At 41.4% G+C, this 14418-nt stretch overlaps 1 protein-coding gene across 2 annotated transcripts in view; it reads left to right on the forward strand.

The window, feature by feature from the left end:
* Ddr (discoidin domain-containing receptor 2) overlaps positions 1-14418 on the forward strand; it is a 307075-nt gene that overhangs the window by 238542 nt on the left and 54115 nt on the right. For both annotated transcript variants that reach the window (XM_076793322.1, XM_076793321.1), the window contains 3 exons: positions 7473-7612; positions 9262-9469; positions 14147-14302. In XM_076793322.1, the coding sequence (XP_076649437.1) occupies positions 7473-7612; positions 9262-9469; positions 14147-14302 (504 nt within the window). The remainder of the gene's footprint in view (positions 1-7472; positions 7613-9261; positions 9470-14146; positions 14303-14418) is intronic.

The raw sequence follows: 14418 nt of genomic DNA on the forward strand, positions 1-14418 counted from the left end.
CTGTTGCATCGAAATCGCCGGAATTCGCGGAGATCGAGCTGTGTAAGTGACATCGGCGGGGCATCGACGGGCGTGCAGCAACCCTCTTTACGAGCGCCATTTGGCCGGTCGTATAGTTTCAGGGTTGTTTAAGTGAGAAAATCATCAGGCGGCGAGTTCCAGCGACGATATACGCGCGACGGTGTTTATCTTACGACCCTTCTGAATGTTCAGAATTGATGGTAGATAGCGGCTGAAGGCGGCGGCGACAGGAAACTGGAAACTATTTACTCGGGGGACGATATTAAGGGTGGGGCTTATATGAAAGCGGATAGATCAGACCGATATAATGCCGGTGCACACGGGTCTCTCGAACATTGTTGAGGGCCACCGGAAGGGACTGTGTCGCAGGAAAATCCGAAGCCAAAGGGGTATAGCGCAGATACCGAATTGAAACGGAACGATTCAGACCCTCCTAAGTTTTAATAAGCTGCTACGGTCCCTCGCCAGCGCCTGCTGCAACAGCCCAGCAGAGCCCAGCAGAGCCAAGCACAGCCCAGCACAGCCCGTTCCTTCGATTCCCTTACGACAATGTCGAAACGGAGCCGGCCTGTCCCGGCGTGCTCAACGAACCCTCGTTTTTCTTCCAACCTACGCCCACCCCTTCGCCTTCTTTCATCCCGCTTTCCTTGGAGAATTCGTCGAGAACGAGAGATAAAAGTGTGCGGGATTTATAGCGTAAAGAACAGATCTTTGTGAGGCGGCACGACCACGGTGTATACTGTGTATCAACTTCTCAGTACCTTATGAACCGACGATGCTGCGAGAAATTGAATCGTAAATAGAGCGGCAATAACGCGCAGAGGATCCGCTTTGCGTTGCCGAAAATGTTGTCGGAATTACACGCAAGGATGTTTACGTTGGTCTGGTAATTGGCAGACTGTCGATCTTTGTGCAAACTAAAAATTTCCCAAGTCAGTTGTAAGAAACAGAAATTAATTGCAAATGCATTTCCTCTTATAATGATTTTAGTAAGAGAATAATATAACCACGTTGTTCGATTCTTCTAATGTCTCTATGGGTTTGTATTCGACCGATACATTTGTATGAGATATGTACATAGTATTTACTGAATTATTTATGTTAGTTGAACTTAGTTTTGATAAGTATAGTTGGCTGAGGCATCACTAAAGATTATATTATCGTAATTCGAAAGAGTTTTTACATGATTCAGTTTATTTGTAATTAATACTTATATTTACATTTCAACTTCCCTTTTAAAATATTAATAAATAATATCGTGTGAGTTTCTTACACGGTACGTTGCAAATATTGCTATTGTTAGATTTTTAGTATTTCAAATTTAAAAACCGAGATAAAACAAACGTTGTCACAATTTTTATTTGTATTTTATTTTGAGTTGCAACCAAAGTGGAATTTTGTCAAACGAAATATCAACGTGCAATTTAGCAGCCATGTGGAACTTTATTTTTAATATTTTTTGTACCATCCTTCGGTTACTAAAACTTTTATCACGCATTTTTGGAAATTTATTTTCCTTTTTACACATATGCAGTAAATGTGGCGAGTTCGATGTACAAAAAAATAACGAAACTCTAAATAAATAACCAAAGTAAGAGTAGTAGAATTACCACTCCGGTGAAAATTGATTTCACAGCGAGCATCCAAATTCGATTGTTATTTAACTCATTTTTTAATCGAATTTAATAATTTACAATAAATTTATTATTTTTACGGTTTGTGTACACGGTGCGTAATGCTGGAATGAAAACATAAATATTTCTGTTTTTTTATAAATATTCTAGCAAAGAAACAGTTTAAGCGAACGTTATATTATTTAAAAACACCGAGAGAATTTTTCTTTCTAGCCAAATGATGATGTTTCAAAAGTGTTCTTTAAACTTCTGTAACTTCTTGTAAAAAAAATCTTATCATATTCTACCTGTGCTCATTTTAAAGGATGAAGTCTCTACCTTTAGTAAGTACTAAGTGGAGAACTTACTTGTCTCGAAGAATCTTTTTTTTTTTGTAGTAAAAGAAGGTGGGAAATCGAAGTTGCCTTTTTTCTTTCGAAATTTTGCAAATTTAAACGACGCTACAGAGTTTAAACAAATTTTTCCCACGTTCTTTTCAACGTGGCCTTGTAAAGAAAAGTTTCCACTTCACAATTATCTGTCAAAAATAGATTTGCGATTTTTTGTCACGATTTTATGGTGTTTTAAATGAGCCATGTGCTACTGATATCGAAGTAACCCAAACAATTCTTTAATAAACTTGTTCTTCAAGGACTGCATAATAAAAAATCGAGAATGTTCTTCAAACGTTAGTCAATAAGCGTACCAAGTATAGAATCAAAATACTGAAGCCCATTTTTTTTTAAATTCCCAAACGTTGTCTTATAATGAGAACGTCGAACAAATAGGACTCCTTAATTCCCAGGAGTACAGTAAAACCTCGCTAGTTGCATCCTCGTTTGTTACATGAAGTTGCCTACTAGCGACTCCCAGCACGAGGTGTTCAAGGTTCTGGAACTTTTGGTGGAGATTGTAGTCTGTGTAGAAGCAAAAGAAGGTCGACACTACGAATTACTATGATTGGTTGCCCCTTTCGTTGCAGAAACTCGATTTTTGCTCGAATTTCAGTTTCGTGGAACGAGCAAGGTTCTACTGTAGTTATTTTTCGAGAGACCGTGCGTTTCAGTTAATTAGAACTAGGCGCGCCGGTTACGTCCGCGGATCAGTAATTAAACTTGCGAATTCCAAGATAGTAAGAGCAATCATCCGTAACCCGTGTGTCGGCGAGCGCAAACGAAAAACACAGCTGTCAGCGTGCTGACGTTTCGCGCGCTGCAGCTCCGCCATCCAGACTTAACTAAACTTCCGGCGGTTCATCCCGGGAATGCGAGGCAACCGTAGAATTTCCGAATTCGCGCATGCGGACGAAAGTTTGGCCAGGAAACCGCAGCGAGCGTCTAGTTTAAAGGCGGAAATTCGAAGTGGACCGCGAAAAGTAACAGAGCCACCGGCTTCGGAAAAACGCGTAACTCGCGGCGCCGCGCCGCGCCGCGCCGCTCGGCTTTAGGGTTATTGCAGTCCATTTTCAATCCGCGCGATCCCACGGGACGCGTATGCCAGCGCACCCGACTATACCGTGAAATCTAATGGCAGAATTCGTCGAATAACTGCCGTTGCGGCTCACTACCATAGAACTCTTCCTGTTCCCGAAGCGCGTTTCGTTACTCTTGCGGCGACCGGTGTGCATTCGAAACGGAAAACCGGGCCGATCGGGGACGTGGGAAATCGAGAGACACGTCGAAAGTGCCCGTCAAAGGTCAACTAGATGCCTAAAGGTCTGTTTATGACAGTCACTATACCTTGGTCTCGTGACGAATGCAGAAAACAGTATTAACTCAGCGATGAAACTCTTTTGGATCTAATTATTCTTTTATGACACTTTTACCATCATATTCGTGACAATTTGTTGCTTACAATGACACCAAACACGACACAATTTGGAGCATACATAGTTGTTTAATCCATGGTACAATAGGACCTCGATTATCGAATAATAGAACAGTTACCTAGCTGCTATGCTAGATTAAATCTATACAGATTTGTATAATGAACAACGTATTCAGATATCAGTTCGGATAATCGAAATTATATTAAATTGTCAATTACACAGGCAAACGTGCTGCGAATTGTGCCGTGGTTGGTCTCGTTTTGATCAGGAAAACGTCACAAATATGACGACAAAAGTTGAATAGCTTCTGTCGCAGTTGTAACATAATCGTACACCAAGTAATATGTCAGAAGCTTTTTCGTCAGCCATTGGTTCCCGCAATTTCGCAAAGGCTGGAGTGGAATAAACATTTATTTATCCGCGACAATGATTTTAAACTCAACAGGTAACGTTACAACGCAATCTACATTGAATTGAAATTCTCTTTATATTTCATCGCGTTTTGTGGTTTGAAATTTTATGAATAGTTAATGACGGTCGGTGCAAATTCAATATCTTGTGGATTTCGCGAGAACCAGATGCGCAGAAAAATTTGTTTCATTTATTCGCAGATTTATTCGGTATGAAACGAAACATCACTAAGTTTTAATTGACCTCGGTCGCTGTTTATTCCAATATATGCGCGTGGAGAATATTAAATTACTCTAGAAAAATTATAAAATATTTCTTGAGGAAGTAGAAATAGCGTAAGTGTTCACTGCACGTTGTAAATTTGAGTGCTACTGATTTCTGAAGCTAAATAAATAAAATCTAGCTGTGCCATAAGAATTCAATACGCAACGATTAATTAGAAGATATTCCGAATACTGAATATTGAGTGAATATTGCGAATATTGAATGCATATTGAGAATATTGAATACTGAATAATATTGGCAGTATTGAAGAATATTGGTAATCATAAATTTTTAGAATATTGAATATTGAGTATATAGAATATTAAGAACGCAGAATAATGTTGAGAACAGACAAGAATATTGAATATATAGAATATTGAGAATATAGAGGTATATTAAAAATATATAACAATGTTGAAAATATTTAATATTCAGAATATAGAAAAATATGTTAATGCTCCTAGGACTTGGTTGTTTAATGATTTTTCTGTTGCCCAATAATCCCAAGTTGTTATATCGAGCAGATAGTAATTCATAGTTAAGAGACATTGTAGCACCTTCAGATACCTTGGGTGATTAAACTTTTATCATACTATCGGAAAGTTACGAAGTTCCGCGACGGTGGACAGAGTCAGCAACTTGAATTGCGAACCATCTAGAAACTACCCTCCACTATTAACGTGCCGACAGTTAGAACCAAACCGAAGACTATAATATTCATCGATCTCATAACCGCCAGGAGCGTGAACTCATATGATAGAACTACCCAGGAAATGCTATGTCTAACGGTAAACCAGAATGATCTGAATAGTCCGTAGTGATCATAGAAACAATATTTCATCAATTTTTTATCTACGTGCACAGTACATTCATTAAAACGACCTGTTGCTACGTATAATTAGCTCTAGTTGAAATAGGCTTTAATGTATCTTGTTTGGCAACAGTACATCGGATACTTCATGAGAGATAGTAAATTCCGAAATTCAGCTTATTATACAATAATTTATTTCACTCTGGAACTTTATTATATTTTAGAAAATTAACATTCTGGATTGAGCAAAAATTTTTTTAAAGGGATTCTACTGAACATATTAAATTCAAACTTTTTTTTTATTAGGAAATCTCCTATGTGGATTTACTGAATTCTACTTTGAGAATACATATAATTTTTTAGAAATAAATATGTTCATGCTACCTTGAGTTATACTGATTTAACTATTATAGAATGCCTCAAAAATATTGTTCTGTACTGCAATAGGAGAAGAAACTGTTATCTGAATTAGGACAAAAATGCATTTGGTCAAGGTAGGAAACCATCTGAAAATAATCATTGCATCTGAAAATTTGTGCAAAAACCGCATAGTTCGGTGTTTAAGCACACCTTAGCACAGTGCACCTGTTGGTTGATGACACTTAAAATTAAAAGCTGGCACGTGACGCGTACCAAATCGGTATAACGAGAGAATATTGCAGCTGAGACTCGAGAAACTTAGCTTGGCAACGCGTTAATTGAAAATACGTCTATGCGACTCGCGAGAAGCTCGACAGAGAATAAAACCGAATGATTCGGGCGCGCGGGGATCGAGAGAATGCCGGAATGGATGACCCGTATTTTTTCCTTCATTTGTAGAGAGAAAGCTCCGGAATTCAATGCAGTCACAGATTGCGCGAAACGCCTACTATTTCGCATTCAGCTGGCAATTAATTAAGGTAACATTCAAAGACCAGCTGTCGTTCGGCCGAAAATAGGTTGCACGCCGGAACTTTCTGCTAAAAGAGCCTCGCGCAATTTGCAACAAATGCGACCCTGTTGAAACAATTTGTTCGTTTGATGTGAACGCTTCCCGTGCTTTTCGTGCCACGCGCAAACAAATTTCGCGTCACGCGCGAACCGCGTGGATTATTTATGTTGCAGATTTTATTGTCCCGTTTATCGGCGGTGGGGGGAAGAGGGAAGGGGAGGGGAGGGCAGTCGCGTGTCGATGGAGTAATCGGATCCGACAATGTAAAATGTCATTTTTCAGATCCGCCAACTGCGAGCAGAAACACTCCCGACGCCTGTGCATGAAACGTTCGTACCGAATTGTCCGAAATTCGAGTCGCGGAACTGTCTGTCTGTCCGGTTCGTCCGGAGGCTTATTGTTGCAAACAGGACGCGGAATAATAAAACATCTGCACGTGTTTTTGCGACAGTAATCGCTCAGTGTTAGAAGAATATTTCAAACAAAATTTCACTCTCACGCGGTGGCTGTTCTGCCGTTGTTTCTAGCAAAGATCGAAAGAATTGTGGAACTTTTTAATCGATTCAAAACCGTGCACCGTCGAATGTTTTTAAACAACGTTCTCTGATGAGAACAGTTAAAGGGAAGTTTTCATTTAAATAGAATTTATAAAATATAAAAGCACATTGTATTTCATTTTATCATTGAATAGCATAGAATTCGGTTTACGTTACTCATTTTAATAATTACGCGGAGAATCCACAGCATACAAGATGGAAAAAAAATTGTTATGAAATGAAAGGAAACTATTTTGGGGTACTTTCTTAAAATATGAATTTATCCATGAAACACATACTCTTGAATAATGAGATTTCCAGCATGTGAGTGCAATAAATGAATTAGCAATGAAGGTATGTTCCCAGTAGATTTCCAATTTATGAAAGATTGTAATCGATCATAACATTTGAGGATGAGAAAATACAGGGACTCAATCAACATCAAGATGTAGAAACTGAATCTTGAATCCAGAAACATGAATCAACATGATCCAATATAACAGAAAGTGCATCAAGCTAATGTTTATAAACCCAGAACAATGGCCCAGAGTACAAAGGCAAATAAATACAGCAGCTGAGAGTCTGAAAGCAAATCTCGAATCGAAGCAATTAATCAAGAAAATCAACAAACTGGGATTGATAAATACACGCACAATAAACCGAGTATCGAGACACTGGAATGGGATCGAAAAGCAGCTATTTATCTGTTTGCATAACTTCTTTTGTTTTCTAGATATTCGATTCGATAGCTTTCGAGCTTCCAACCCTCGAGTAGCATTCCTCTTCTGGAGCTCGTGTATCGACCGGCGAAGGAAATGCATGCAAATTGTTTTCGTGTACTTTACACGTACATAGAACTTCATCAAAATTGGTGTGAATCCAATAATGCTCCTTGTCAGTTGGCATTGACACGCGGTACTAGATAATCTCCAAGTGTACTGTACACCGATAGCTTAAAATATTGTTTGTTTGACTACAAACAGGTATTTCATGCAGATGTGAACAGTCTAAAAATAATTTTGTAATTGATCGTATTGTTTTTTTTTTCCTGTTTCAGGATACGAATGGGTCGGTTGGAGAAATGACACGCCCAATATGCTCGGACGACCTGTAGAAATCACCTTCGAATTCGATTACTCGCGTAATTTCACTGCCATACACCTGCACACGAACAATTACTTCACCAAAGATGTTCAGGTACGCTATATTTTTCTTCGATGTTCAGTCAATTGTACAGAGACGGACGAAATGAAAGAGGAAATATTTTCTTTGCGCATATTGGTCTTCAGTATGCACACAGATAAAAAGCTTTCTCGTGAAAATTATGACGATCTGCTTTTTCTATGTCAAAAGCGAACTTTTACAGTATTTACAGTTAACTATCTCTCTACTATCCCTCCTTTTTATTGAACACGAACTCTGTTTAAACAGAATCGAATGTATCCGTTCAAAATAATAGTCTCACACAAAGGTCACAATTGTTATACCCCCTCTACAAATAACCAATCAAAAAGGTTATGTTTCGTAGTCACCATTGTGCTTCTATAACCAAAAATAATTGAGTTTGCTTTTCGTAGCCATTGTAACTTCCACGCACACTCGCTTCTGACTCCTGTTCGTTATCACGGATTGCAAATAATTGTTTAAAAAAAATAGAATCTGAAAGCAGTATACCGGATCGCGACAACATTGATATTTGTTACTTCAACGGTCGTCATTGATTATTCAGAGCCGCAGGAAAACTGTAAATCGTGACGCACGCCGAGATTTGAATGTTTAAAGAACGGCAAGCCCGGTCTCGCGACTGAATCATTTAGGTCCAAAAATCATGCTCCGCTTTTCGAGTATAAGGTCCACGAGAAATTCATCCTGTCGCGGAACACGGTTTATTTATCGAGCGGAAAACGTGTCGTAGAATCCGGAGCAACTCTATCGCCGAGGGATTAAATTTTTAATTCGATCGACGCGACGGCGACACGGCGTCTCTCCTACGGAGAGACGAGATTACCGGGGAGTGGCCGATAGTTAATGCTCTATTCCGTGTACATATCTCGCGACGATGAAGAAGAAGACGAAGCGATTCCATCACACCCGACGATTTCCTCCCTGTTTACCGATCGCTTCATCCTGCTCATGCACGCCGATGTACACGATGAGTTTTTTTAACCTGGTTTTCAATAGCTTCAGAAAATTTATACGGAATACAGTATTTACTCTATATATATATCCCAAATGCCGATAAAAGTCCCAGAACTATTCCCGCTGCCGCGGGGTACAGTAAATTCTCGATATATGTCATTAGCACGGGTCTTTCCCAGCGTCGTATATCTACTCTCGAGCTGCGGGGTATACCTCGCGGTAGTGGGGATAATTCCGCGACGTTTATCATTCAGGGCTTGGCGACAAATATAGAGAAATCACTGTATACCTCGTGAGGGTCCAAGAAGCTCAAGAGACCTCGGTCGCCGAGGAGTGTAAGGTCGCGTGGATCAAAGAATAGTATCTCCTGGACGATATATGTCCCTGGCTATACCGGTGTTTTGGACATAAATCGAGTAAACACTGTATTCGTTTTTGAAAATAAATGTAGGCAAATGTTTCGATCGTCATATTCACGGAAGCTTAGTTATCTAGGCGCAGGTGTCACAGATTAAAATTGAGTGTTCCTATTTCGCGTGCTAGTACAGAATGACTGAAAATGCAGCTACGGCGACATCACTGTTGATTTTCGACTCATTTCGGCCGGCGAATCATCGTCTAAAAGGCGGGCCACGTGCAGTCGAACGGCCGTAGTGTACACAGTGCCGGGCACACAGTTTGCGAGCATACACGTGATTTCTCGGCAGGTCTTTTCGTACGCGAAGGTTTATCTTGGCGCCGGTGGGAACCAGTTCAACGGCGAACCTGTCCAGTTCTCCTACATCCCGGATCTGGTGTTAGAGCAGGCTCGGGACGTAACCATAAAGCTGCATTCGCGAGCCGGTCGGTTTCTGAAGCTGCAGCTGTATTTCGCGGCACGTTGGATCATGCTCAGCGAAGTAATCTTCGAATCAGGTAAGCGGGACGGCGGAAGCACGCAACAACAACAACAACCTCGGGGGGAGGTGGGGGAGGGGCCCTCGATAAAAATCTATTCAGCCCTTTTCCCTCGTAAACCGTGTTCCCGTAAAAAAAAAAAAGAAAAATACGGCAGAAGAAGAAAAGTTACGCGAGCGATGTGAAAAATGGGAACAGCGCGAGGGAACACGAAGATATCACGAACGAAATAACTTCTCGCGGATTTCGAGGCTGCCGGCGCAACTTGTTCGTTTACCACCAGCCTGTAGAAAGTCCCGCGGACTCCGGGATCAGGGAACGGATGAGTTTCGGAGACCTCTTTCTTCGGGATCCCCCCCGGCAGATTCGATTTCCAATTTTCGGTGACACGCTCCCGTCGTTCCGCCGACGAAACGATAGAATTATTGGGGAAGATGAAGGATAATCAGGCGACGCTCCGCGCTCCGGCTGATACGTCAGATCACGGACGCATCCGCGACGACGGAACAATGGATCCCTCGACGCCCCGGAACAAGACGGAATTTTTCCGGCGCGATCTTTAAGCGGAAAGTACTTGGCTCGAACGTCCGTAAACTTCGAATCACCGCGCTGATATGTCGACGGAGGGAGTGATTCTTGTTACATCTCTGTTATATTTTTTAAGTGTACAGTAACACATCGTTCATTACATCCTCTAGCAACGCAAATTCAGATTAACGAAGCCGATTCCAAATGTCGACAATGGACGCTTTTAAAAAGCGTTTGTAAACTGAAGAGTGAACTGTAGAATGCAATCAACCACAAGTTTTCATAATATACATGTTACTGCCCAAATCTAACGAATAGCATCGATGTTAGCAATAGACAATTTTTAAAAACGTTCATAAAGTCAAGAGTAATAGAACACAATCGAAATTTGAATAATACATAAACTACTTCAAAAATTTAATAAACACAATCGAAACAGTAAAATTCTATTTTACCGTCCTCCTTATAAACTATAGTACACGAAATCAGTTTCGCCGCGCTCCATTGATCCAGACATTACCATGCTTACGTCTCGGAATGGAACCCCGCGGATCACATTTCACATCGAAATATGTATCGGTTTTCATTGGCCTCGATTAAGCATGCGCGGGCAAGAGACTAACTCCGGGTAGGGGAGGTTAAATAAAAATCGAAGGAAAGCGATTCGCGCCACGTTCACGGGAAAGCGAACGTGAATTATATGGTGCCCGGATGGCGTGGAATTCCAACCACTTCGACGCTAAGCAATCGAAGTTATCTTTCGCGGAACGAGAAAACACCGGCGCACTGAGGGAATGATTAACGATGGTTTCGCTCTATCGGTGTGCTCGGGCTCGTGCCGACTTCGCCGAGCGAAAACTTTTTCAGGGCGTGTGCTTCCAACGGGCAAGTTTCGTTTATGGTTCGCGACCACGTGCTCTCGTTCGAGCAACGTGCCGCGGATACCTTGCGCTCTTCGCCGGTCGCCATCTTCTCGATCCTTGCAACGCCGCTTAAGTACCTCGCAAGATCGCTTTCGATGGTTTCATTAACATGCTCGATAGCGCCATTTGTTCCTCTGACGGGCTCTATTGTTGTAATATTTCACTGAAGGCAACTTGTTCGCTTTGGTACTTTGCTCACATTTTTACGTGTTGCGCGCATAATTTAACGATAGCTTGTAAGAGTTCGATTTTATCCGAGATCGTTCATCGATTAATTTTTTTCTTGCTTTACAAGTCTTCTTAGTATTATGTTTTTAATTTTTGTCACATTCACAGTGAAGATATCCTAACAAAAATAGTGTTACCTGTCATTATATTTTTTGATAACATTGCAACAAAGTTTATATAGGGTGCAGCTTCTTTTAAAGATTAAACACTTTGCAGATAATCTAACTTTTGACCCATGACAATGAACAAACTTGTGACAAATAATTTATCCTTCTCTATTTCCATTTAAACCTTTTCTCTCCAATAAAAAGTCTTACAAATTAGTCAATCTGGTTGTTCGAACGATTCACATTCTTTACATTGTTAATGACTAGACTGCGGATCTTTGTGGAAAATAAAATTTTTGTACATCAATTGCGATCTATAGGAGCTAACTAAAAATTTGTTTTGCTCATTAATGATTTTTATATGTTAAAAATGGTATATCGACATTGTTAAACTCCTTTAATCTTTTTACTGTTTTGAATTACACTTACTCATTTCTGTCATAAATGCATAAAATCCGCAGTGGAATAAAATTATTGTTGAGCATTTCGTCCTATAGTTGTACGGTTTTAAGACAAAAAATGTTGTCTTATGTTTGTATTCTATCGAATTGTGGAACTTATAATTTAACATTTGAGTTTATCATGATAAAGCAGAAAGCGGCACAGATGAGTTCTCGCGAAACAGTGACGACGACGGATTGGGTGAAAATGGCAGGGTCGCTTATAAATCGAGCAAGCAGATTTCCCGATCGTAAAACGCACACACAACCGATACGAATTCCGCGCGCAATACCGTCGAATCGCCAAGTCCATTCTCACGATGGATCGGTAACATGCACGTTCCTGCGGTTCCTGTGAAACGAACCGAAACGAAACTTCCTTCTGCGGTCCTCGAAGCGGGAGCCCTCGAAAAGTTCGGCGCCGGTTCGTTGCACCGGCCAAGAGACCGAGACCGTCGTTAATCATTCGACAGTGGCCCGTGGTCTCTTGCTACGAGCGTTAACTTCCATCGGCCGGTAACCGGCGCTGCCGCACACTGATCCGGATCCAAAGATTTAGTGATACTTCGGCGAAAAATCAGCTCTCTCCTGTCGATTTCTAGTCGACACCTACTGTTCGCCAACCTCGAAACCGAACAAATTAATGGAACTCGATAGAAATATTATTTCGATGATAATTGGGCTTATTTTGTCAGAATTTCCTTTTTTTTTTAATATACAATTTCATTTAATGAAACCGGAACGAGCAAGCATATTTTTTGCATCTTCTGTGGCCGAACTGGCTCGTATTTGTCCAGGATTATTTTTTTTTACTGTATCTAGGCTTTCAAAAAATTTTTCAATATTCTGAAATACGTATTGAAGTCTCCACTTTAATATTACAATCGTTGGAACGCCAAATGTTTGGAGCATTTAATGGAGAAAAAAATTAATATTGAACAGAAAAAGAACTTCAAGAGTAAAATTTTCGGAGATAAATCACGTGTTATGGGATAGCAATGATACAGAGAGACATTTTCGGGAAAGTTTCGCGCCGGTGTCCAGCGTGGTTAGAAAGTTCGGCCAAAATGTGACTAAATCGTTCGATCCGGGTCATTTGGTTGCCGCAGGCTTCTCGTCGCTGGCTTACCTCGCATTTACGGGCCCGTCATCGATAGGAAAATATATCGGTCCAGCCCGGGCTCTTCGCCGCGAGAAGAAAATCGTCGACAGCAATTTCGCGGGCCGTAATTAATGTCTACACTTAACAGGCGGGCCGAGGCGCAATTAACAATTCTCGAACCGGTGTGCTGTGCTCTTTTCAAGCCCGACGCTCATTGAACTGACCGTAAATTAAATGTTCGCCCCCGATGTACTCGGCGCGAGGCTTCACGGCAAAACCCGGCTACGCTGGCAATTTATCGCAATGAGGTGAAAGTTTGAAATACGAGTATTTTGCATCGCGAAATTGCTCGTTCCGCGAACGGCCTTCGGTGCAGCCTCCCCCTCCCCCGGTAGGAAACCATTTTCCCGTCTTCGTTATTTTTGTTTCTCATATTATTGACGCTGCTCGCGTGCGCGCTCGGGTGATCCGCTTCGATCGCAGTTTTTCAACTTCCCGGGCCCGATTTACTTTTAATTAGAAAGATGAAACGGTCCTTTGAGTTCCCGACGAAGCCCGCATGGACCGTCGACCGACCGTCTTTTAATTGTCTGTCCTCGGGTTTTCGGCTTCCGCGCAATTTATATTTACTTTGGAATTCGGAGATTGCGGAAGATAACTCGTCGAGCGTGCTCAAAGTAAATATATAATTCGCGAATACTCCGATCTGTCAATAAAGATAGGCAACAGTAATCTAAATGTGATACAGGATGTACGTTCGAATATTGTATGGAACAGATGAGTTCCGCTGGGAGAGCTGGAAACACAAATGTTTTCAATTTTTCCAATATTTTCCCGGCAAGGCCACTTTGCGATTTCAAACTGTTTTTACTTGTAGTGAATCGAATTTTAATATTTAACTTTCAGGACGTTGTACAAACATTTAAGAACGATGCTTTTAATACTCCTGTCTATTGTATCGTGCATAACAGTTCACAGAGGAATCCGAAAACAAGTTATTTCGATGGGTTAAAGTTTGCGTTTTAAAAATCCCCGAATTAATCACCGTGAATCGAATCTTAGCTCCGCAGCCTTTTCGCGAGATAAATTACTCGGGTTTTTCACGGAACTGTCATTGACCCGAGTTAAAGAATCCTCAGAGGCTCGGGCGCGGAGCGATTTAAAAAGGCGAGCGAGGTTCGGTCCGTGCGAAGCTAAAGAGGCAATACACAAAGTTAGCATTGGTGGGACGAGGCGCAAACGGTACGGCGACGGGGACTGTATTAATTTGTCGTCTCATTAATGCGGTTATGACGCGTTTAAAAGATCCGTCGGTCGGTTTCTTTGCCGGCCAGAAATTTCATTAGTCTTTTATCCGTGATGCGCAGTAATCTCCGAATGGAACAACACCGAGGACGAGGAGCCGAGGAACAAGAGCGGCATTGTATTGGCGACCGGCAGCCCCTATCAGAATAACGAGGGTCCACTGCAGAGAGACGAAGTAAAGGCCACTTTTAATAAGGAGGAAAACAACGATAATGCCCGTAAGTCTGCCCGCCTGGTTTCTGGTATTGTTGCATTGAAGGGTTCCCTTCGTAATTTTCCGCACGATTTCCACTCTCCTTTATCCCCCACCCCCATTCACCCTTCTCCCTTCGCC

This window comes from Halictus rubicundus, chromosome 9, assembly GCF_050948215.1.
Source record: "Halictus rubicundus isolate RS-2024b chromosome 9, iyHalRubi1_principal, whole genome shotgun sequence".
Classification (NCBI taxonomy): Eukaryota; Metazoa; Arthropoda; class Insecta; order Hymenoptera; family Halictidae; genus Halictus; species Halictus rubicundus.